The following is a 26911-nucleotide window of genomic DNA, read 5'->3' as shown; positions in this document are numbered from 1 at the left end:
GGATGACTGTATCATCAGCCTCATGTAAATGCTTTCACAGCTCTAGATTAAGCTACAATGCTCATTGAAGAATTCTGCAAAGTGTACCCATTTTTACACTTCCATCTAAGGCAAGAGATAAACATGCGTTGTTCATGAAGCTCTTGTACGAAAGAGGTATATGTGTGAGGCCAATCATACTCCAAACAGAGCTGTCCATCATGTTATATTTTATACCAATTATCTAGTTCTTTGATTTATTGCAAATTGAGGGCCAAAACGAATAGCAGTGTAATTAATAACTCCTTGACTACTAAAGTTACCATGACATATCACAATACTGCTTCGGCACCTTGCCCTCACACTGACAAGCCATTCACTCTTCCAAGATATAGTATTGTAAATTAGGAGAGCAACTTGAACATGCCTAGAACTCAATAGATATTATACGTCTGGAAATGCAAAGTTTTCCATCACAAAACATTACATGAATGAAAACACATGATACAAAGGTCGATCATCGCTGACATTGTATCGCAGGAAAGATTCTGCCCATTATTCTTCAAATACATGCTCTCAACAACATTACTGGAAGCATAATAATCTTGAAGAGGGAACAAACCAAGTTCTCTGGCTGTCCGGCCATGGTCGTCTTTAACAAAGCAACACTCACTGACGAAATTTGAGAGATTTAAGGCCTGTTTACACCGAGCACAGTAACAGCAACGGTCTGTTTTTTTTTTGCTATGGTGCACCAAAAGGAACCATGTCTAGTTCTGTTAGAATATCACTTCCCCACTTATAATTTTGTTACAAAATTAATCTTCAACTGGTTGATTTTGTTGCTCTTGATTTTTTACATAAGAATTAAATTTTGGGTGATTTTGTACCAAATTACTGTTTTCCTATAACAGAACCTGATATGATTCCTTTTGGTGTACCATAGCAAAAGACATGACCGTTGCTGTTACTGTGCTTAGCATAAACATGCCCTTACTCGCAAGAGATACAGCACTTTATATAGGATGAATTGACCACAGACAAGAGCTAAACACAGCGGTCCACTGGAGAGAGCAAGAAATGGCAGTCGACGGGAGAACCTACCTTGTTCTGCTTCTCGCTGACGATGAAGTGAATAAAGCTGGCGGTGAGGAAGGCCATGCCGAAGAGAACCAGGAGAGCAAAGTAGAAAGACTCAGTAGCGCCTGCAGCATTGGCTTCCTACAATGATGGATTCCAACACAAAACAAAAGGTGAAGCGATAAAATCTTACTTATAACCATTCAACAATTCATGTTGATTAGAATCGTATCAGGGCAATTACCCCCCAAGGAGAATTACCCCCTGGCTACATTCCTGGTCAGTGATAAGGTTAGAGTAAAAATTTAGGGTTAGGGTTATGGTTAGGGTTAGAGTTTGGGTTAGTGTAAATATTAGGTTCAGGATTAGGATTAGGGTTACAGGGTCAGGGGTAATTGCCCAGGGATGTGCCCTAGAGCCAGTTAGAATAAGTATAGACAGTGTTTTGTGACTATGCAAGTCACAGAAACAACTTTCCTACAGCATCACTCCATCTGGTCATTGCCACTGGAAAGGTAGAAAGGAAAGCTATGCCGATATAAACATTAACTTGAAAAGGTGTGATACACAAAAGCACAATATACATATCAATAACTATACATTAGTGATACATTACATTATCTAGTTGGCTTTTCTATCTCTTACGTGTACTTCATGTTAAAGGACAAAAGAATATCAGGGATGTGGGAGTCATAATGAGAGCATGTCTTATTAATCCATTCAATATTTCCTATGATATTCATACAGTATATCTATGTTTCTGTGATTATTGGCAGTATGCTTCACCTCTGCTGTGTGTATAGTATCAGTGATGAATGGCAATGTTATCAGTTGTGTGCCTTTGATAACATTTAATACATCACATACAGGGGCAGTGAACAACTTTTGCAAAAATGCTGGGTTCCCATCCAAAAATAACACAAAAACAATAAGAAGAAAATATTTTTTAGGGAATGGAAATGAGATAAGGAGGAAACATATGGCCTCTTCATTGTCACAGATCATGCAGTTAAAGAAAATTGGAGAAAAAAAAATAGCAATCATAGCACTCTACCAACCCCAATCAAATTATTCTAAAATCAAATCTCCCAGCACCCATACCTGGCTCTGTGCATTCCTCGGCAGCGGATAATTGGTGGTCTCGATGGCAAAGCTGCTGTTGGTGAAGTACTTCAGCAGCACATTGGAGGCGGCATTCAAAGCTTCGGCCGAAAAGTGCAATCCCTGCAGTCACGGAGATGAGGTGTCATAGAGTGAACACTGGGTACATCTCATGATGGATTATGGCTGACTTTGCTTCAGTAAACAGCAGTGGTGAAATCTTTCTCTCACCATGTTAATCTAATAACACCTTGAAATGGAGAATTATCTAAATTCAAGTATTACTGTGAACATTTTGCAAGACTTAAGGGGTGTTGCAAGAAAGTTGCAATTAATTGCAACTCAACTTTCTTGCAACACCCTCTTCGTCTTCATACTCGGCAAGGAAATATATTTGCATATTTTCAATTTGCTAACAGTCACTCCTGTACACTCCTGTGTATGAGATGTAGCGAACAAGATATTTTCACACCAGTATCAAATAACATGAGACATGCAAACATTTCTACACAATGAAATATTCCTTTTTTTTTATGGTAGTCTATTTCCTACCAACTCATCACTCTTCAGTGTACAGACATTCAAAGGAAATACTTAATTGACAGTTGGTGGTTGAATCAATTGATTCAGTTCTTCTTAATTATGTCGAAGGACATGATACAGTTCATGCTCATATTCACAACATACATTAAATCATGTAGGTATAGTGCAGTCTTAAGTCTTCTGTGTTTCCTTTTCAACCTTGATAAAGATGAATGCAAACTTTTCTGTTAGCCATGCACAATGGAATCCAAGGTTGCAATGCATGTGGTATCAACAAATAAACCTTTGCACTTCTTTTGCCTTTTCTATCCGATAATCTATTCAACTAATCTGTATTTTCTTGGGTCTATTTCACTACCTTCCACCTATCTATCAATCCATCTTACCTATCTATCTATCATCCATTTTATTGTCATTCTATCTTAAACTTTCTGAATTTCTATCTATCTATCTATCTATCTATCTATCTATCTATCTATCTATCTACAAATATCTATCTATCTATTTATCTATCTATCTGTTTATTTTCCACAGAAAATTGACACAAAAGTCAGCAAGCTGCCCTATATAATCCTACACTTGCATCTACCCCACTCGTGTTTCCATGGCAGCGAGATTGGAGGGCACACTGACCTGATTGCTGTACCACACACGAAGCTGCGGCATGCCACCCTCTTCGGTGAGAGTAAATCCCGCCACATTCTGCTCGAAGAACTCGAAGCTGTCGGAGATGTTGAGGATGTAATCCGCGAAGTAGGTGTCCGGTAAGAGGAGGATGCTGCTGTTGGCTCCAATGGGACAGGTGTCACTGGAGATGCTGTAGAACGTATCATGAATTTGAAGAGAGTTGTGAGGAGAAACAACCAATGTGATAATTTGAACCAGTATAATCGATGTTAAGTAAGGTTGAATGTACAAAATGTGAACAATAGTTATAATAAAAATGTTTCCAGACTAATCTGTCAATAGTTAAATGATTTACTGAGAAAAATAGCAATATTTCCTTATATTTTAGGTTTTAAAGGAAAAACTTTATATGGTAGGATGTTTTGCATTCCAACTGACCTACACATATGCATCAAATGTGATATCTTGAAATTTTTTAAAATCACTGCTCCCAAAGGTAAACAAGACTTTCAATGCTCAAAACACTGATTCAGGGGAACATAAAAACATAGGAGCCAAAGCGGTATACTAAATGGGTTGCCTTTCCTTTGGCATGCCCAGTTTGGTGGCTTTATTTTGGGGGGCAAGACAGCTAGGATTCTCACAAGACATCATTGAACTGATTATCTAACAATTAATCCAAAACAGAGATTTTCATCAGAATTTGAGATACAGGGTCTTGTCACCCCAGCGACGATATGTCTCTGGAACCAGCCATCTGGCATTAGAAGCCCTGTAGATAACAGCTGAGATGAAAAGTAAAGCTGAGTAGGGCCATCTGTATCTGCCAGTTATTAATGTTTTCTTTGCTGGGTTCATCTTCCACATCTGTGCATCATGTCAATTGTGTCGTGTTGATTTTCCGTCTTTGTTTTCACTTGCTGTATTTGTAACAGCAGCGAAGTTCAAATGAAGTCAAATTAATCAATAAACGACAAAATCAATTTCGATGTCACAACAAATACAAATGGTACCATTGCTGTAACCCTGAGTTTGAGATGAACATTTGTATGGCATGATGCAATACCGGTATGTAAAGGAAGTATAAGTCATTTTCACACCTCCATGATTTTACATTATGTCTCTGGCGACCCGTAGGCCATCCATTTGAGCAATGTTTCATACACGACTTTTATTGAGAGTTAATGACAATAACTGAAATACTCGTGGCAAACTACAGAATAACCTAAAGCCCACTACATCCAGTTCAATCATTGTAACTTGCCATCACAGTAAAGTCTCTGAAGCAACAAAGCCACAGACATATCACATACTCTCGGGGACGGAGAATCAGATTACGGCCACAGGGAGAACTCGTTACCATTGAGTAACAAAGATGGAAAACCGGTGTATACTCACTCATAGTTTGTCAAACATGATGGGCAGTTGGCGTAGCTGAAGGTCGGGACATCCGAACAACTGTCGGAGCCTTCACCGCCATTGTACAACTGGCAGAAGGTGAATACAGAAAAAGAAGATAAAAATGAAATACAATGTACATCTATCATCCCCTTTTGAGACATCGGCCTGGAACATAAAGAAATGTGTCATGACAATTAACTCAAGGCAACATTATGAACATAGGGAATTAAGATACAGCAGTTTTATGACCACTATAGATATATTGACAGAACAAAAAGTAGAGAATTGAGAACAGTGATACATATATTACTTACTGTGCCATGAACAAAGAATCACCAAGAAATAATGAAAAATATGCCAACAACAAATCCTCCTTTACATACAATTTTTTGCACTCAAACATGTGTATCTCACTTTCTCTCTGGATGAGATACTCATTGTCGAAATTTTGATACTGTAACAGCTGTCCTTTTATTTTTGGAAGGGTTTAATATTCGCCATTTCACAAATCACTGTTGGGTCGTAAATTTGACAATACATGGAAATATTGCCACATGCTAGGGTATAAGTGCACTTACGATAAGCCTTGAAGTCAGTTTGCGAAAACAGCATCACAGGAAAATGTCTGTGACCCCCTCATTCGCGAAAATATATGTACGTACAATAACAGCTTTCACAGTGTCAATACTGTGTGTGAGGCAATCTTAATATATAGTTCACCACAGATAAAAGGAAGATCTGAACAGGATGAATATCTGAATGTTCATCTCTACAAGAACAACTGTGTTGCATGAGGGTGATTAAGGCAAAAAAACAAAAAAATGATATCATCATACACCTCTAATATATCATGATATGTTCATTCCAAATATCTTCATATCTGTCCATATCGTATCATATCATATCATATTTACTCACATTGCATTATATCCACTAATATCATATAATAATAATAATAATAAATAATAATAATAATATAATAATAATAATAATAATACTAATGATAATAATAATAATAATAATAATGATAATAATAATAATAATAATAATAATAATAATAATAATAATAATAATAATAATAATAACAATAATAATAATACTAACAATTATAACAACAATAACAATTGCATTTATATGGGGCTTTGTACGGGTGTTTCTAAGCACACTGGTGATATTCATACAAGAAGACTAGAAAACACAATAACTTGCTGACAAATGCATTCTCAATGACTGTGTGATGGATGGGGAAAATCAGCTCACCAAGTCAGCGCAGTACTCATTCAAGATGAGGTTGTTGTAGTTGCAGCACTGTCCGTCATTGGTGCGCGCAACTCCACGTATAAGGTTCCCGCTGTTGTCCGCCTGCAGGTTTTCGACGGTGGTCGTCGCATTGGTGGGCGAAACGCCGAGAGACTCCAGGTGTGGCACCAAGTACTAGAGAGATTAAAAAAAACAAACAAACCCAAGATTGTGACTGTGGTTACTTACTTACTGACAGAGTTACTTCATTATTTACAAACACAGAAAAGACTCAGAGGAATTTACTTTAGAAGAAAGAGATTTAATCCAATCAAAACTCATTAAACGATAGCTGGTAAAATGTACAAACAAATTTTTGACACAAAATACTGCAGGACATCTGATGTTTGAAACATAACCCTACAAATCTGATATCCATAATAGTGTTTCATTTACTGCAGTGTGTAGTCAGCAATCAAACAAACTTGAATGAATATCAAAAATCTTTCAGTGGATGTAAAGTCGCAGTCGGTCATAACCTCCCACCTGAAAGAAGTCGTTTGCTCCGCCAGACCGCAGATCTGCAAAGTGGACCACCGTCGGGTAAGGCGAGTTGTACTCCGTGATGTTCTGGAGATTGAGTAGGCGGGGCTTGTCGTCCTCCTGCGGGTCCGACGTCACCATGAGGACCAGGCCGAGGATGACGAAGACGATGGGCAGCAGGAACTGGGTGATGACGGACTTCTTGTCTCGGAGGGCGCAGAGGAACCGCTTGATGAAAATGGCCTTGAACTGGTAAAGCTTCAGGCCAAAGCCAGAGACTAGAGCTGGGGGTTGGGGGTAGGGGGTGGTACAGGAAGTGAGAGATATCCATTAGAGTAGCAGAATGTTTTGTAACTTCTTAGGAGAAAAAAACAAACAAAACTCTTACAGCTCAAAGCCATACAATACTACAATCAAAGCAGGTTCAACATTTATATCACAGAAAGAAAAATGTTTGCAATCATGTGATAATCAGACATACATTTGTAGTCAGTTTTTGTAAGGGATGTGGTGGGATTGGATATACCACCTGACTCAGCTTAATTTGATGTAACCTAACTTGATACGCATTCATGATTGGTTACTGTAAAACGAGGAATATTCGCGTGCATTTTAATTTCGCGAATTTCGTGAGCACCAAGATTCACGAAATTAAAATGCACGCAAAATTTCTCGTCTACACTATATGCATTGAACGCCAGTGGCAATTGGCAAAAATTTCATGCTACGAAAAAGGCTGTCGGCTCCAATTCGCGAAAATTTCATGCTGCGAATATATCATGTTTTACAGTATTTCAATATGTATCAATAGCACACAAAACATTTGACAGTGGGGAAAATTATACATGGGCTTGTCAAGAGCTCAAACGAAATTGACTGCAGAATACAGGAGATCGAGTTCAATGAATCTTATCAGATTATCTAAAAATCTGTTCACTGATTCTTTTTCTTTTTTTGGTAATTGTCAAATATATCCATCATGCCTTGTGTTCATAGAGCAGAAAAAGGAATTTTTTTGTTTGTTTTCCGTCCATATCTACACTTTGTACTTGAATAAATTATTTTGTGCATACACATATAGAAGGGAACTAACTTTACAAGGCTTTTTGGCTTTATTCAACTTCTCTTTTTTCACTTTCACAGATATATGTTAATGACTGCATGATTATCTTTTTTTTGGTACTGTATTATAAAATTCAATACTGTTGTATTGTTTATTAGAAAATGAGATGAATAAATGAAATGAATTGAACTGAACTGAATTGAATTTACAGGATAAGATTGATCTGGAAAGCAGGTTGATCAGGAGAGCACAATGTAATTACCTTGTTCATTGTTGTTCACACCAAACACGCTGACTTTCACGCCAGGCTCTCTGACCCCCGGTTGACCACTAGTGTACACGACATGGTCTTTGTTGTCGTGTCCGTTAGCCACTGGGGGAGCGAGGGGGCTGGAGGGACGGTTGGCGATCCCGTCCTCGTTCTCCACCATCTCACCGACCTTCATGAACACCTCCTCCATGGTTGTCACAGAAACGCCGAAGCTGTCGATGCCAAGAGGCCCTCTGTCACCTGAAGAATGAATGATTAGTAAGGAATGAATTGCAAAGTGCCCAGGAACTCTAAATACATCAGTGGGACTTACGGGTACTTGAAGCGCAGAATTATCACGGCTAGATATTAAGAGATTAATATTGATGTGCTCAGCAAGTCAGTTCTGTCCTTCATAAACCATGCATTCTAACTTTCAAACTATCATGGTAGCCACGTTTGTCACATCAAACACATTACATAGTCATGCTGGGGACCACAAGTCTATAGCAAGCTATCAGGCTTTAAATAAATACACGAGAGTCATATATGACATATTCTGTTATGTTGCACAAGGGAAATAACACACAATATGTCCAAGCCATTGTTTGATTTCACTCTTTTCATTTTTAGAGAAAAACTACCATAATTTGTGTATTTCAGAAACTTGCTAAAAAGTCACCAAGCTTCAACACACTTACAAACAATATCTTTAAGCATATTAATTGCCTTAAAATGCTGGTGTCTAAAGACTTCTAAATTCAAAAGAATAAGAAATGCAGAATGAGAGATTGAATCATCCTCACTTTCAAGCTTGTGAAAGAGTTCCTTGAAGACAGTAGTGCTATCCCTGGGGAGGATGTAGTCAATCTCTGACCCCACCCTGCTCTCCAACGATGCATAAGGGATCTTCGCCTTGATCAGATGGTCGATGCCTGCCATGTCCACTTTGTCGTTCTGGACGAGGGTCAGGTGGTAGCCAACGCCAAACCTGGAAAGATTTATATTTCATTTTGATTTCATTTCACTCCATTAATTTTCCACAGCTACAACAATACAAAATTACAATACAAAGCAACAACAATCACAAGTACAGTGTATAAGGTATATAAGCTAGTGAAAAGGCATATGGATATAATAAAATGAGGTTAATACAAAAATGCACATGAATCAAAATTCAAATATCATACGTACTACAATGTACTTACATACATATACATGTACATATCCTACGTACATGTGTACATGTATACGCATAATGTACAAATATTCTGATCGTCAAGGAAATCAAGAGGAATCGAACACAACGAGGTGCAAAGCATAATTCAGGCACCACCCACGTACAAGTATCTATACAATACGCATGATAGGATCTAGCGCAAATACTCTCTCCTTATTTCCATTTAAATAGATCAAATTGTGGAAGTCTGTCAGTATGTGAATTGTTATTCAATAAAGCAGAAAAATACACATAGGATTTCATCTGTGCCAACTGGAATACATCACGCACACCTCAGTGCTATTACTAGTACGTAATAATACAATACCAACACATGAGACATGGAAAATATGACAAATTCATAAGTAAAGACAAGAGCAAATTAAACCGTTTACGGAGTCAAGCATATAACACGGTAAATATAGCCAAACCAATCAAAAAGGAAATTTCACCTATGATTAAAGAGTACAGAGTTTTGGATATCGAAGACAAAATCTTGAGTTTATGGGATATTGCAATGAGTTAGAAAAGTCAATCACATTCAAACATTGTGAATAATATGTTAAAGGTCACAATCAATTGACAGATATGCTGTTAAATTTAATCAACATAGCTAACAACATTTTGAAAAATGTTTGATCATTCCTTTTCTTTTCCTCTACAAATCAAAGCAAAAGAATTAGAAAAGGCTACCTGTTTTTGAGGAAAAGGGAGCTGCCACTTGCCCGTAGCTGTCCGTCGGCCATGATGGCGATGCGGTCCCCAAGGAGATCAGCTTCATCCCTGAATAACAAGGAGTATTTTTGGAAGATGCGTTCACTGAGCATACCCAAAACCTTACTGTAGCAGGCACTGAAGGGGAAATAAACTCAGTATGTGACTGAAAAGCTATCTGTCTTTTTGCCATATCAGCTGGAGTAATATTGAGAAAAAGCTCCTTTCACATAACTCTCGAGCTATTATTTTAAAGATACTGTCTACCATTGGGAGCAGTGATTTAAAAAATCTTTGAGTTATCACATTTGATGCATATGTGTGGGTCAGTTGTATCATAAAGCATCCGACCATACAAAAGTTTTGCAATAAAGCCTAAAATATAAGGAGATATCACTACTTTTCTCACTAAACCATAACTGCAAACGGTCTATTCTAGAACCAATCTTATTATAACTATTGTTCACATTTTGTATATTGAATAATACTTAACATTGATTATACTGATACATTTGTACATCGGTTGTTTCTATCCCTAACTCACATTTTAGAATTATCTTGAAGCACTTAAGCTGGGTTTTTGTTTTCATCTGCAAATGGTAAATAATGCCTTTAATTAAGTTAACATGGTTCCATAACAGCGGGAGAATACATTCTACCAATTGAAGTTATTAGCCTGCTGGCATGTTGGAAGTGGCCCTGTGGTCTAAAAGAGAAAGTCATGGGCAATCTTTATGATTAATAAGATGGCTATCAGGTGCTTTTTTTTTCCAAAGGGAGAAGCGACAAGCAAAGACTCACATGAAGTGGGTGGTAAGGACCATGGTGCGGCCAGCCTTGTATTTCAGCAGGAGATCCCAAGTGGCTCGCCGGGCGTACGGATCCATCCCCGAGGTCGGCTCGTCCAGGATGACAATCTCCGAGCCACCAATCAGGGCCACTGCACAGCTGCATGAAACATTTTGATTTATCATGTGACAAATGACGTATTAATTATGAGATGCGAAGTCCGTCATTCAAAAGTAACTCACATTTGGAAAAGTGAAATGTAGCAAAGTCATATTGAAAACAAACAAACAAAAACAAAATCACTTGTATAATTGTATGTGACCATAGCATAAAGAAAAGAATTATTTACTAACATCATTTAATCTGAAATTCGAGAAGTAGTATGTAGATCTTGTGCATTAGCTATAAGCAGGATTTTATCTCCAGTAATTTAAGGAATGTTATAGATGAAAATATACTTTATTTGGGTACGATATTCTTGGACATCTGGTCCTCACTAGGTTGGATGAAGGAAAAGTGCACTGTACTTCAGTGTGCAAGTTAGTACAGGTGTATTTCTCGAGTACTAGCACTGTAGCATGCATGTTGTGCCGTTGTGGATGATCAACATGTTGTAGACGTGGATCTAACTTCAGGATATGGTAAAGATAAGATAATGTTTTGTTGGGTTGTTGTTGGAAGAGTTGACATGCTACACTGTACTTCCAAACTGTAGGCAGAATACCAATCTAGTTTGTTTCGATATATCCTACCTCAATTTGCGTTTCATTCCTCCAGACAGCTTGGTTGACATGGTCTTAGCTTTATCCTCCAGCTGCAGATCTTTCAACATTTGCTCGATTTCCTCATCAGCCTCACGCCCAAACTTTCCCTGGAAGATCATATGGTATACACAGCAATGTCAAACACTTGGCAACAAGCATACATAGTTGCATGAAAATATTAACAATCACCAACTCAAGCTTCCCAGAGCACACAAAGTACAAATCTAGCAGAGTTCCACATGAAACATTACATCTGTGCTCTGCTACTGTACATGCTGAATATTTCGCGAGGTTTTTATTTAGCGCATTTTGCGAGTCAGATACTGTTCGCGAAATTAAAGACACGCGAAAATAATGACTCCGATACCAATATGAATGTGGCGCACACATATACAATACCTCCGTTCAGCTCCACGATTGCGAATTTAACCACTCGTGAAATTGTCAGGAAGTCCCGATTCGCAAAAAAAAAGACGCGCAAAATATATGGCATATACAGTACATAGCAAACTTTGACATGCAAAGTCCTAAGACTTTAATGACTGAATTTTGCTAAATGAAGCAACTTCTACATTCTGTGATAGGAAAAAAAGGGAGACAGAAGAAATATACGGTGAGGCAAAGTAGCACATGCATAGAATTGCTGTTGGTCAGAAAGCAAACACGAGAGGTGTGCATAGCAATATAAAATACAACTGTCTCACTTTTTCTAAAAGGGGAAAAAGTTGGGCGTTACAAAATTTCTTCAAGAATTTTCAACTTTCACTTCATCACTTATTATAAAAAAGTTAAATAATTTGTCTGATATTTGATCATCTTGGTTTTTTTTTCCTTTTGTTTATTTTAGCCAGAGAGAGGAAAATACAATGACATTTATCCAGACGGCATAGCTGAAACAAAAACTTGCAAATTTAAAAGAATTGGAAGATGTAATGAATCAAGCTGGAAAACCTTTTGACAAATTTGGATTTGTCTGAACACATTTGCCCAACCTATAATGACTTGCTTGTTTATTTTATACTTTCACCTGGATGCCAATCATTATCATCATTTGTTGTTGTTGTTGTTGTTGTAAGAAAGATTAAGAGAGAACATCTTTATCTGTATCTGTAGATATGGGGACCATAGACTCACTTTGAGTCGGATGAAAAATTTGAGATGCTCCCTGACAGTGAGGCGGTCAAAGAGGACGTTGTGCTGCGGACACAGCCCCAGGCTCTGGCGGACGCCGTCCATGTCGTTCAGTATGCTGTGGCCATTGACCACGGCCTTGCCAGACGTCGGCGGGAAGAGACCGGTCAGGATGGACATGGTGGTGGTCTTGCCGGCGCCGTTGTGGCCAAGGAGGGCCGTGATTTGACCCTTGAACATGGAGACGGAGAGGTTGTCCACAGCTAGTTTGCTGCCCACTGCACTCTGTGTGTGACATATGGAAAGTTGCATAAGTGACATTCACATACATGTGTAGAAATATAGAGTGGTAAAAGTAGTAGTACTAGTAGTTAAAGTTGTAGTAGTAGTAGTAGTAGTAGTAGTAGTAGTAGTAATCGTGATAGTAGTAGTTATCCACTTTGCAAAGCATTGAGGAGAGGGATTGTAGAGAATAGTTTGATAAAAAGAAAGTGAATACATAAAAAGACAGCTATGAATACTTTAATATATGTTGGGGAAAGCACTTTCCATGGTGAATTTTGGACATCGCTGTATTGGTCAAGTACAGGGCTCAGGAAAGTTTGTGGGTGAACACAACAAGCGTTCGTTTGGAAGGTATGCACAACATTCAATTTTTTTTTTGTTACAAAATTGGACTGTTGTTGGCGGTAACTGAGAAGACTACGGCAGAAAGTGAGAGTTATATGGAAAAGCGCCATCTTACCTTATATATCTTTGTGAGATTGGAAATCGTTATACCGGCTTCCAGATTGGTGGGTTCGTTCTCGTGGTCTGAGTGCGCCGGGTTGGCCTGCCCAGCTTCCTGTGATGGCAAAGGAGTATGGAGAAAGAGGTGAAAGGGATGTTTGTTTGTTTTTCTCGGTTTCATTTTGGCTTTCCATCATGAGGTACATGCCTTACAGGAATTCCTCCGATATCAAGGTCTGTTAGAGAAGAAAACATGTGATGTCAAAGGGCGTTTTTATGATTAAGTCATCAGATAAAGTAATAGATGATCTCCTTCGAGACAACGTAGTCTTCATCAGCTGTCAAATCGGAGCAGGTCTTCATACTTACACCAACATTCCTCTCCTCATCCGGGTCGGCGCTGACAGAGGCGGAGGTGTGGCCACACCAGTAGGAGAGCTGGAAGGGGAAGTAGAATGGCCTGGGGATGCCGTAGGTGCCGGGGAAAACCGCCTCAATGTACCTGACAGAAACCACAAGAGGAATAATGAGAGAGATTGATACATCATGACCTCATACAAATCGTCACATTGTCTCTTGTTGTGTGTCCTGTCTGTGCCTTGTTTGTTCCGAAGAGTCTGTGTGCCTGTGTGTGCACTTCACTTTTCTTTTTCTTTTTATGTGTACGTTTAATTATTGAGTGGCCCACATCTCTATGAGCTTGTCTTTTACATGGGTGTCTCTTTTCCAACAATACAATGATTTTGACAAGTATTTTTATACATTGTTATATTCACTTTGTTTGATATTTTTGTAATTGTATCAAAAACAACAAGGAAAAGTAGAAATTACGCGGTGCGTAACATATGTCCCCGCCGGAAGTAGCATTTTGTAACAAAATGTGCAATATAGGTAAAAAATCAAGGTCAAAGGTCAAAGAAGTCAAAGGTCAAAATTCTGTGTAGAAGTTTTGAAGCCCTCACCTAGTGCCATCACATAAAGCAAATGGAATCGAAATTGGGTTAGAAATGGCGAAGGAGTAGCATTTTGTAGCCAATGTACAATATAGGTCAAAAATCAAGGTCAAAGGTCAAAGAAGACAAAGGTCAAAATTCTGTGTAGAAGTTTTGAAGCCCTCACCTAGTGCTATCACATAAAGCAAACGGAATCGAAATCGGGTTAGAAATGGCGAAGGAGTAGCATTCTGTAGCAAAATGCACAATATAGGTCAAAAATCAAGGTCAAAGGTCAAAGAAGTCAAAGGTCAAAATTCTGTGTAGAAGTTTTGAAGCCCTCAACTAGTGCCATCATATATAGCAAACGGAATCGAAATCGGGTTAAAAATGGCGAAGGAGTAGCATTTCGTAGCAAAATGTACAATATAGGTCAAAAATCAAGGTCAAAGGTCAAAGAAGTCAAAGGTCAAAATTCTGTGTAGAAGTTTTGAAGCCCTCACCTAGTGCCATCACATAAAGCAAACGGAATCGAAATCGGGTTAGAAATGGCGAAGGAGTAGCATTTTGTAGCAAAATGTACAATACAGGTCAAAAATCAAGGTCAAAGGTCAAAGAAGTCAAAGGTCAAAATTCTGTGTAAAAGTTTTGAAGCCCTCACCTAGTGCCATCACATAAAGCAAACGGAATCGAAATCGGGTTAGAAATGGCGAAGGAGTAGCATTTTGTAGCAAAATGTACAATATAGGTCAAAGGTCAAGGTCAAAGGTCACGACTGAAATTCTGTGTAGAAGTTTCAAAGCTCCCATGTAGTGCTATCATATAAAGTAAACAGAATCAAAATTGGCTCATAAATGACAGAGAAGTAGCAAATTGAAGATTTTGATCACACACGGACGCACACACGGACACACGGACGGACGGACGGACACACGGACGGACGGACGGACGGACACACGGACACACACACGTACGGAGCCCGTTTCATAGTCCCCTGCTCGAACTCGTTCGGCGGGGACAAAAATGTGATATTTGAAATGAAAATTAGATTTTTATTTCATTGACATCTATCTATGAATGCCTTCATTGTACACAATCTGCATTGACACTTTGTAGTTTGACCTAAAGTATACACTTACAGACAGCAAGATATAAACCTTAAATCAAGATACTTCAGTTAAAGGCATAATTTACCATTTACAGATGAAACAAAAACCCAGCATTATTACATCAAAATAGTTTTAAAAAAAACAACCGATGTGAAAATTTGAATCAGTATAATCAATGTACTGTTAAATATACAAAATGTAAACAATAGCTATAACAAAATGTTTCCAGACTAAACCGTCTATGGTTTATTGAGAAAAATTGTGATATCTCCTTAGGCTTTATTGCAAAAATTTTATGTGGTAGGATGTTTGGTGATACAACTGACCTACACATATGCATCAAAAGTGATATCTTGACTATTCTTTGAATCACTGCTCCCAAAGGTAAACAGGACCTTTAAAGGCATTGTAAGCTGGGCTTGAGGTGCAAAAAGAATCCCAGCTCGTAACTCACCATGTGAGGAGGAGATAGACGACCGTATCCAGGACGAGCATGCCGTAGACGGTCGCCATGCTGAATGTGCTGCCCTCTGTGGGGCTCTCCGTGAGAGTGGCAAACGTGATCCCTTCACCTTTGACCTCGAAGCGGCCCAGGACTGCCACGCCCTGGCCCATGCACGTGTTGGAAAGCAGGCACACCGCTGTCTTGGTGGTGCTGCACACATGAAAAAACAAACAAACAAACTCAAAACAAGAGATATCAATCACTGTCTATCTTTTTTTTAAAGTGCTAATCCTCATAATGCAATTAAAACATACATCTCTCAACCACTGGAAAAATCATATGTCAATTTTCAAAATATTTGTCTACAGAACATATAAACTAGATGGTTTACAGTCATAATCATGTTTTAATTTGTTGGCATTTTGTTGCATGTTTGATCTCCCCTTCACATGCACCTTCATCACTGATATTCTCATACAAAACCTATACATGACAGTAGTTGTTTTCTTTTAAAAGCATAAGGTGATGAAATGTAAGGCCACTTGTAAATAAGTCTGTTTGATTATTAAAAGTTTGTGTGTCGCCCTTTCTACAACCCTGAAAATAAGATTCCTCTCATAAGCTGGTATATCATAGAGGTAGATAATTCAGACCTTTCGTCACAATAATACAACTTGAAACTTCTTTATGATGTAGGGGAAATAAATACTACAGATCTCCAGTGAATTCATTTGGACCACCCCATTTTTTTTTCTTCCAAACATGCAAAATTTTGTGATGTTTCCAAAGGGATATATGGCCCTTAAAAGGGCATTGTACCGGTTTTTTATCTTTTTATATGTTGTTCTTTTAATTCTAAAAGACCCAGCGGTGAAAACAGAATCAAAATTTCATTACGATTTAGCCCGTAATTTCATGTTGAAAATGGAAATTTTTGGGCGAGAATTATGCTAATGAGCTGACGAGCCCGGATGTCGTGATGTCACAGGTGCCAAATGTTTCACTGATTACAAGCCCTCGCATACACGTGCGTTAAATCGTGCCGAGTAGCAGACGACGCTTAGGCCCAATTTAGCTAGCAGGCGGCACTTGTGTACTGTCCTATCCATGCAGCTGTCTCAAATTTCGCTGCACCAAATCGCACCAAAATTACAGGATATACTTCTAAGCATATTTCAAAATACCGTATTATATTTGAACGAAATCGGTAATCGAGAAGTATCAATATTGACGCCGAATTTCAAGTTGTCACTAAACAAAAAATCACTCTTCGCGAGAGATCTTGGTAAAAGCGATATGCACAATCTAGAACTGAAGTTAGCCGACTAGTTCTGTGCGAACGGGGAATTTACGCGGGAACTAAATTAAAAAATGTCATGATTTTAGCGATTTGTGTGATTTACGAACTTTATTTTTCATTCAACTTAGCTCAAATAATTTATAAATTGATTTTTTGCTCCCGATTACTTGAAAGATTTGTGTCATGATATTAGATGGCTAACTTCCGTCTGTGCGTGCGCAGGCAAGTAGGGCTACTACGCCGCGATCACTCTTGTTTAGTCGTACAGAGCAGATTGTTTTTAGCGACAGGAAAGTCGACGACTTCACTTAGGCTTCTCAACTTGCGATTTGGTTCCAATTAGCGTGAGGAAGTGGACATGAGTTATAAAATACTTCTTGTGATTTTGGTGCAATTTGGTCGGGTGAATTTTGAGATATCTACATGGATACGGAAGTACTCTAGCACTATGCCTACACCAGCGCTTGGATCGCGAAACGGTGGCACTGTTTGTATCTACGTGGTCGGGCTACTCTTCCGAGGTATGGGTCCTACTAAAACTAGATAAGTTAGTCCTTGGTGTTAATGCGACCACCATGAGATTTATCTCGACCACAAAAACATTGAAAATCCATAAAGCAGATACCTTACCTGCAAAATTCAGCACAGAAACAACAGGGCCTGCAGCACAAGGGCCTCTAGCTGCAACGCTAGACCTTGGAGTCTGGACTTTCGTCTGGACTTTCTTCAAGTTCTGGCAGCACGGGTATGTATTGCATGCTAAACGTTTACGCTGTGCCTATTGAACGCTGTGCACGTACAGCTGTCGACGGAGCGGCGAGTAGAATCTTCTCGGTCCTTGACTGCTCACTAGTCCTAGTCCTAGTTCTAGTCTAGAGTCTAGATATTCTATATGTACTGAGTGCCGTTTTCTTCTAATTAGGCGTAAACCGTGATTGCCGTTGACTATTATTTGGATTTAGATTTTAAGAATCACTTAGTCCTCATCTTCGTTAGATATAGTAGTTTGAACTGTGATGTCGAACCATTATCGCTCATCATCAATGCATAGTTAGTGCAACGTTACTTACACACGGTTTTCTATGGGCAGCACGTTCGGACAATGATGCCAATTTCATTTTGCATATCTGGAATATTCCCCACAAATTTGATCTAAATAAAAAGCTTTTGAAGAGATTCCTTTAAAAAATTAATAAATATTGTTTAACATGTTTATTTCAGCTCATATTGCAATTTTACTAAATAACAGTTTTTGCAGTACTTCGTGTGAGATTTCATCAGTAAATTGACATGTGTAGAACCTTTCTAGTTCGTTTTGCTAAAGTCGGAGGTTGGCACCTGTGACGTATGCCAAATTGTGTGGATCGTTCCTTGGCTTGCTCGTTTTCATTTTTTTCAAAAAATCATTACAGGCTTATCCTGGGTTTTAGAATCCTCTCTTTCCAGGTGTAGGCATCAAAACAAGTAGATTATAATTATCAGACATTTAAAAAATGTCAGTACAGGTTTCTTTTAAGACTTCCTCTAGTGAAGATGTGGTCTTTACCAACTCTGCTCTGAAGGCAAAATAATACAGGAGAGCCTCATTTAATATTAACAAGGACCACAACACTACAACAATTATGTTATATCAGGATTCTCTAAATATCAGGGTACAGGAATAAAAAGACGTAGATTGCAACCTGAAAAATCATTTTGATATAAGAGGGTTTCGTCATATCCGACCTCTTCATATTGAGATATACCGGCCTCCACTGTATTGTGACTCTGAAACAAAGATACAGCATTCAGATAATTATGTAGCTACTGTATAATGCAATCACCACTGAGGTAATAAAATGAAGGAATATCAGTCAGCGTGTTTCTACAGAACCCCAAATTCTGGGTTTATCGGTATCTATCCAATAGAAGAGCCCGTGGAAACGCACCAGTATCAGATTTTTCAGAATCCGATAGCCACAAAATATCTGATTATAAATATCGTAACTGTCTCTTGAGGTAGTTCTTTCCGGCTTGGTTCTCTGTTTCAGCACTGTGGAAACATGCCAGATTCAATAATCATTGCAGATACAGCTGATGTGAGGTGGCGGTATGACCAGAGAGTATTATCTAAAGTCAATCACCAGTGACATGATCGTACGTACATCAGACAGTTTTTACCCACAATGCCCTAAGCCAACTGTCCAAACACTGGTCACAACTGCATACAGGCGTAGAATCGGATACTAACTGATTATACATACGCTTTCAGAGAAAACAAGCTGCGTCTGCGTTAGGGCAGTATTTAATTCCGGGTTTACAAAATTCCGGGTCTATCAGATTCTCTGTGGAAACACACCGATTGATGGCAGGTGACCTTTGTATACTAGGTTTTTGCTGATGGAAGTTAGAGCGTGCTCACCTGGAGGAGGTGTCATAGTCGAGGAAGAACATGGGCAAGTAGCTGATGAACCAAAGCACCATGCCAAAGATGAGACCCAGACGGGCGCGGGAGAAGAAGCAGGAGACGAGGAAACTCCACGAGATGGTCGCGATCATCCACAGGAGGAGGTAGATGAACAGCACACCGGTGTTCGTGTTGGGAAAGACCCTTCCAACCTACCGATGTCAAGGCAAGATGAAGGAAAAACAATCATTGGCGGTACGTGTTGTGACCTCAAGGAAAAGATGCATGGTGGTAATCAACAGCACAAGCATCATTTCTGCAAAACGTGAGCAATAATACTGCTGCATCATCATTGGACAGGACAGTCAGGAGGAACTGAAAAACCAGTTTTATTTCTCAAGCACTATGTGTGTGATTTCCTTCCCTCCAGAAGCTTATCCTCCATGTGGGTTAATACCTCAAATTAATTTATGAATATATCTAATTTGCATGTATGCATATTTATGACAGTAAGACTCAGCTGTAAGGGTAACCATCTCCACATATTCAGAAAAAAAAGGGGGAAATCACATATCTATACTAAAAATCCAAATCGAGAATACCAAACCTGCCTCCCACATCTGTCTTCATGTCACATAAAAAATTCAAATGTACAGGCACAGCGCACTGCAGTGATTTCTACATTGTACGTGGATGAGTAGTCATGCCAGTGCTTAGTTTTGTCTGGTTATCGTGGCAACCCACCTGCAGAATGACGAGGATGAGAATCATCGGGATGAGGAGGTAGATGAAGTACTTGGTGAACCAAGCCAGCCAGTGCATCCAGTTAGCCAGACCCATCATGCGCATGCTCTCCTTCAAACGACACTCCTTCTCCAGGGTGATCTCCTGGATTGCAAAAAAAAAAAAAAAAGTAAAAAAGATGGCAAAAACTCTAAGTGACAAAGTTATATTCCTTTGATGTCTAAATGTGGCAAAATACTTCTCGGCTCCACACGAATACACTTATGGTTTTTGGGTTTTTTTTTGCTAATCATCTGAATTATCTCCTTCACCACACCACCAACATTACAATCATCATCATCATCACAAGAATTTTCTGTGCCATCACCACTACATACTCCAATTACGAGACATCATCATTCTGTTCTATGACCTTATTTTATTTGAAGAAAAGGTGGACTCAACTTCTCATACATATAAATTTCTCTCACCCGTGTGATGGAGCCAGCGGAGTATATGAAGCTGAGAAAGAGTAGGAGGGGCATCATGGCCTCGATGGTGCTGATGAAGGGGTCCATGGTGTAGGCCGGATACGGGAATTGCTGCAACTGTAGGAGGAAGAATGCAGTACAGGATTGTGTCAAAAATGTTGCAAAATGTTTGGCTAATGTCCCCTTCATTCCATCATTTCATTGCATTCTTCTTATTTCATTCAACACAATGGCAAGCATCACATACTTATGTCACACTTCATTCTGCTCCATTAGCATTTGCAATCTGAGTCTTGACTTTGAAGTGTTAAAAAAAGAAGACTGAAAACTGAAGATTTGATTAATTTATGCACATCACAATCCTCTAGAGTAACTGCAAAACCAGAAATGCATGCAAAAATTCTTGTCTACACAATATGCATTGAAGGCCAGTGGCAACTTGCAAAAATTTCATGCTGCAAAAAAGGGTGTTGGCTCCAATTTGCGAAAATTTCATGTTGCGAAAATATCTGTTTCACAGTACATTAACACAAGACATGTGATTTCCCCCCCCCCCCTTTTTTTTATAATCCTCAAGTTTCGGTGTAACATGACCTTGAATCTAGAAATGATAAATCAAGGACAAGACATGATTATCTGTGACACATCACCTTCATCCTAATAGGCACTTTGACGAGCCATTGAAATAATGGTGTCATTAGCATGAGTATTATCACAAAAGAACAGGCAGCAGTAATGGCAGCAATAATTGTCATTAATGTATCATTATCATCACTGTTACTATGGCAACTACCATCAGTCGATCTGCATGTGTAAGTGGATGTGCGGCAGGGCTATTGCACCTGGGGGACAGAGCTCCTTACCTGGACTTGCGTCGCAATGGATGAGGCCAGGAGAACCTTGGAGGGGTCGTATCTCTGTGTTTGGCTGATGACAACGGCTGCATCAATACTCTTTTGCAGCAGAAGAAACCGCTTCTTGTAATTGCTGGATGAAATTGACAAAAAACAGGTTTACTTAAGAAATAATAAAGAAACAGAATATAGAATTTCCAAAAAGAAAGGTAAACTTGCCACTCATTTTCAAAAATGGAGGTTTGAAATTTAAATTGAAACTGCATAATTAACTTTCAGGGTATTTTTGTCACATTTGACATGTAATATTTTCTGTACTAATTTTTGTTTTGCACCCCAATTCCTTTATTTTTTTGATTCTGTAATTCACTTGATGTTTATTCTTTGCTGTAAATGACATTTATCTTTGACCCATAAACACTAAATAAAAAAAAACAGCAACAAGCAGATTATGCAGCAGATTACAAAGGGGATTTTGTGAGTTGTAGGAATTACAATCAACACACTGAAGGCTTCTGTCATTAACGTAAGATTAATCTAAAAGATGATTTACATGTATGTTAAAGATTAATTCATCAATTAAATGATTTGAAACCAACTAATATTCTTTTTTTGGGGGGGGAGGGAGGGGAATTGCAAAGTATGTAACCTATTCAATTTCACTCTGATAAGAGAAATAGAGCACAGCAGTGGAACTTTGATAAAAAATCAGATGAATATTTTATAAGTACATTATAAAACTATGAAGATTCTCCAATGATTTCAACACTTTTTGAACAGTCAACAGGAATATAAATGAGTTGGTTGATGATGTCCTTGCCTGACAGCTTTACCATATATAGTTTGAACACAAAATCTTGGAATTTCCAGATTTATTTTTCCCCCCAAAGCAATTGTTTCCCAGTCTCAAAAAAAAATAAATGAACTGATTATAATTTCAAAGTTAGTCAGCCAAGGGTTATATCATGTCTTACACTTTCAAAGCAAAAAAAAAAAAAAAAAAAAAAAAAAATCTAAATTTGCCAGTTACTGTGTGCTGAAAATTTTGAAGTGATATCATCGATTTACTCAGGTGCATATTCATATCAACTGTTCCACAACCCTTTTGCAAAAAATTACTTAAAGGACAAGTTCACCTTCATAAACACAAGGATTGAGAGAATGTAGGCAATATTAGTAGAACACATCATTGAAAGTTTGAGGAAAAATCGGACAATCCGTTCAAAAGTTATGAATTTTTGAAGTTTTTTGTGCAGTAACCGCTGGATGAGAAGACTACTGCAGTGTGTAATGTCACATGCGTACAACAATATAAGGACAATATAAAGAGAATTTCACAAAATATCATCTTTTGAAAAAAGTACACATTCCCTTGACTCGTTACCGACATATGTTATGAGTAATATTATTCCCCCTGCCTTTAGAAAGCGGCAAGTCAAGTGCTCTTTTATTATGCGAAAAAAGTGAAAATATGTTGAATTTTCTTTACATTTTCTTTATACGGTTGTACGCATATGACATTACAAGCTGTAGTAGTCTCCTCACCCAGCGGCTCCAACACAAAAAATTTTAAAAAATTCATAACTTTTGCATCGATTGTCCAATTTTCCTCAAACTTTCACTGATGTGTTCTACTCATATTGCTGCATTCTCTCAATCCTTATGTTTATGAAGGTGAACTTGTCCTTTAAACTTCACAGTTTCATGACTTCTGTAATTCTTAACTGATTTTGATCAGAATTTTTGCTGTTGTGCTCATTAAAATTTTACTCTTTCTTTCCAGACTAACTTTTCCCCTGGTGTGGAACTCCCCTCGCCAACATTTGATCTAAAAACTCTCTTTTCCAAAAATAATTTCAGGTGACCTCCAACACAAAAATACTTGACTGACTGCAAGAATCAATTGGCAACATACACACGAACATACACACACACACACAAACGCACCTACCGCCAGCAACATAACTCTATGCTCTCCAAACTACTAACATTTGACTTACTAGAAATCTGATGGCCCTCTTGGAAGGAAGGGAAAGATGTTGAAGTTGGTGTACCAGCTGTCAAAATCAGCAAGGCTGTGCGGCAAGCGGATGGAATACTTCAGCACAGTTGGTATGTCTGTCGCATCTTCGGCCATGTCAAATGCAATCGCTGTGTGTCACATGGGTGAACATTAGTAGAAAATAAAACAACATAATGTCAGACAATACACTTTGCTGTCCTATGAAAGATGTCATCTGTTTGAAAGTTGATCTATTCGAAAGTTGCAAATTTTACACCGCTGGCACAAATTAGATAGCCATTTCACATTGTGAGAGGTTCTATGCAAATGTAGATTAGACATACATACCATACCAATACATGCATACCAATTACTATGTGGTATACCAATATTCTCATACTAATACCAGTACTAATACTAATACTAATACTAATACCAATACCAATACCAATACCAACACCAATACCAATACCAATACCAATACCAAAACCAATTGATACCCATACCAATACCAACACAAATATCATACCAGTACCAATATCAATACTAATATCCAAATAGCAATATCAATATCAATTCCAAACCAATGGAAAATCAATACCAATACCAATACCGATACCAATGCATAATCCAAGCAATATAAATACCAACAAGAAATACCAATACCAATATCAATACCAACACTAATTCCATACCAATACCAATACCCATATACAAATACCAATTAAACACATGGTTTACATGTACCTGCATAGTATTCATCATCTCCTTCAGACACAATGCTGGCCATCTCGCTCTCAGAGGAAAAGCTGGATGTGGAGATGGGCAGGTTTGTCGCCATGGAGATAGCATCCATGATACCAGCAGCTGAAAAGAAATTGGATAATAATGACTATCACACCTGAATGGATGCATTAAGACGATGTGAGGTTCAGTGCATCTTTGTAGAGATCTACGTGTACTGTGGACAGTCAATCTCCTCACTTTAAATGGCAGTTGTAAAATCATTACATACTTGAAATGCTGATATTGTGATTTCTGATGTGGATGGTACATGTACGACAGCTAAATGTGTTCTATTTAATTTGGAGGTACAATGTCATTGCAATGTATTTTAGCCTTCGGCTATGAGTTTGCAGGTTTTTACCAAATAAACAATTCATTCTTTCAATCATTTGAATATGTTTGTGTATGGCAGTTGGTCAGACATGTTCACAAGTTGTTGAATTTCTTAAACAACAACAACAACAACAACAACAACAACAAACAATTTGAGTAGGACTGGGGTCTGATAGCAAGCAGCACTCAGCTTCAGCATGAGCATACAACATCCTATATGCCAGTGCCAGGCTACAACGTATATGGACTTGATATGGCCAGCGTCACTTTCATGCAGGACAAAGGCTTTATTTCCACTTTTGTCAATAGTTTTGCAAATCATGAGCCTATTCGCGAAATTCAGGAAAACAATTTATTGCAGACATTTCTGCATTTACAGTTTTCACTCTTTTCACTCTTTCTGAATGATGAAGTGCAGTTTTATAACTTGGGTGGGGGGGGGGGTCATTCTGATAAAAAGGAAGTAAAACTTTTACTTCACACTGAATGCATGAAAGAAGGAGAAAGAGAGCAATGAAAAAACAAACAAACTATAATGTATCTGTCACTACTAGACTTTGTAAACATGTAACATTTTCATGATATTCTTTGTAGAGCAGCAGAGTTTGGATTATAGGTCCTTCCCAAAAGCTAGCAAATATGACTTTAAGTAATCGTAGTAGTATTTCATTTACAAAAGTAAAACAAACAAGCACTTGAAACAACAAAAATGAAGACACAAAGAAAAACTGCGTACTGTGTAAAAGTTCTCACACAGTGCACAATTATACAGTGTTGTAGACAATTGAAAACAGACACCTTATTTATCATCTACCGTACCAGTACATGGAAGACTTGTTTTCACATGTTCAGGGAAACTTTTCAGCTTTCAGAGTACACAGATTTGTAAATTAAGTGGGGATTATACCATTTGATTTCAAAATGTATTGCATCAAGCTTTCCACTTAAACCACGACTGAATCACACTAAAAATGTTCCTTCCATGTTCATGGCCCCATTTCCTAAAACTTGTTATTAATAACATTCTATGATAATTGTCACAAGCTACTGAAATCCTTGCTGAGAGCGAATTTGTCATAGAAAGGGGGCAGATGTTACTGATAACAAGTTTTATGAGACTGAACCCAGGTGTGCAATAAGTGAAATAAAGAACCATCATTTTCAAAGGCAAGTTATATGACATTTATAAACAACAGCTTGAAAAAAAGGAACAGTTGAACTAAAACCCCCATATGTCAATCTATCAACTGTGTAAATAGCTGTGTTTGAGTATAAAATATTTGTGGTTACTTCTGTCATATGAAGACAGATATGCTCTTCTGACAATGTGCATCATGTACAGCTGTACTTTGGAAAGATGTACTTGATCAGTATTTATCTAGATGTTCTATATGAGTGATCGACATTCTAAAAAAAAATGACATTATCAATCCTTGTCTGATTGAACTGCAAGCATAATCATGTTGCTGATTATAATATGTACTCACTCACTCTAGAAATTACAACGACAACAAAAAAGATATCATAAATGCAAACAAATGGAAACTGACTTGGAAGATCAAAACAAAATATTCTGGTAAAAGCAAGTAATCCCAAGTGATGGGTTGCAAAGGAGAAAACCTCTACTGCACAACATGTCTGCTGAGATATCCCACTGTGGTTGGCAAATACAGGTTGCCATGGCGACACAGCGACGCAAAATCATTTCAGAAATGCATCAGGCCGAACCACCCAGCAAAAGCAAACACAGGAGCTTACTCTGAGTAAGCACAACTTTCCTGCGGCTGAAGTTCCTTCATTACTTATGAATTTTCTGCATCCTGCAAGCACTAAATTTCAGTAGGCAATTATAGGGTCCTGTTTGTTCTTGGGAATCATCAGGAACTACTTGTGAATATTTTCCTTTCATGACTAAAGGTTACAAAAGAAGTCACATGAAACTCTCTGAATAAAAAAAAAACACACAGACAAACATACAAATACAAATACATTTTTGCTTGTTTCATGTTTGTAATGCCTGTAATATGTATCCTATAATCTTTACCTGGTTGAATGAATAACAATAATAATAATAATAATAAATGTGAATATGTGTGTGTGTGTGTGTGTGTGTGTGTGTGTGTGTGTGTGTGTGTGTGAAGGTAGAGCTAATGAGTATGTATGTACATTCTGATTCACTTATTAAATCACATTCAATAGAACTCACAGACTACATTGTACATGTACAATGGCCAATTATACTGTTCATGGACTTTAGTGTATCATTCTATCGATATTTATTGGTACTGGAATAGATACAGATGTATGTTAGCCAATTATATTGCTGTTGCCTTCGCTGTCATTTCATCAACATTCATAAAAGTATTGTAGGTCTACTG

At 38.1% G+C, this 26911-nt stretch overlaps 1 protein-coding gene across 1 annotated transcript in view; it reads right to left on the bottom strand.

Annotated features, from left to right (window-relative positions):
• Positions 1-26911, bottom strand: part of LOC139737022 (phospholipid-transporting ATPase ABCA3-like) — a 60515-nt gene that overhangs the window by 17601 nt on the left and 16003 nt on the right. The window contains exons 6-26 of the mRNA XM_071647705.1: positions 24162-24281; positions 23413-23563; positions 21422-21545; positions 20559-20675; positions 20089-20232; positions 19360-19556; positions 15668-15868; positions 13542-13674; positions 13189-13287; positions 12447-12728; positions 11301-11419; positions 10561-10707; positions 9739-9828; positions 8633-8817; positions 7839-8087; positions 6517-6797; positions 5992-6165; positions 4729-4817; positions 3337-3520; positions 2161-2283; positions 1084-1200 (exon numbers count right to left, since the gene is read on the bottom strand). Of these exons, the coding sequence (XP_071503806.1) occupies positions 1084-1200; positions 2161-2283; positions 3337-3520; positions 4729-4817; positions 5992-6165; positions 6517-6797; positions 7839-8087; positions 8633-8817; positions 9739-9828; positions 10561-10707; positions 11301-11419; positions 12447-12728; positions 13189-13287; positions 13542-13674; positions 15668-15868; positions 19360-19556; positions 20089-20232; positions 20559-20675; positions 21422-21545; positions 23413-23563; positions 24162-24281 (3326 nt within the window). The remainder of the gene's footprint in view (positions 1-1083; positions 1201-2160; positions 2284-3336; positions 3521-4728; positions 4818-5991; positions 6166-6516; positions 6798-7838; positions 8088-8632; positions 8818-9738; positions 9829-10560; positions 10708-11300; positions 11420-12446; positions 12729-13188; positions 13288-13541; positions 13675-15667; positions 15869-19359; positions 19557-20088; positions 20233-20558; positions 20676-21421; positions 21546-23412; positions 23564-24161; positions 24282-26911) is intronic.

Source organism: Diadema antillarum, unplaced genomic scaffold (genome assembly GCF_040938485.1).
Source record: "Diadema antillarum isolate AM-2024a unplaced genomic scaffold, OU_Dant_1.0 scf00000028, whole genome shotgun sequence".
Classification (NCBI taxonomy): Eukaryota; Metazoa; Echinodermata; class Echinoidea; order Diadematoida; family Diadematidae; genus Diadema; species Diadema antillarum.
This window is presented reverse-complemented; position numbering and strand designations above follow the sequence as displayed.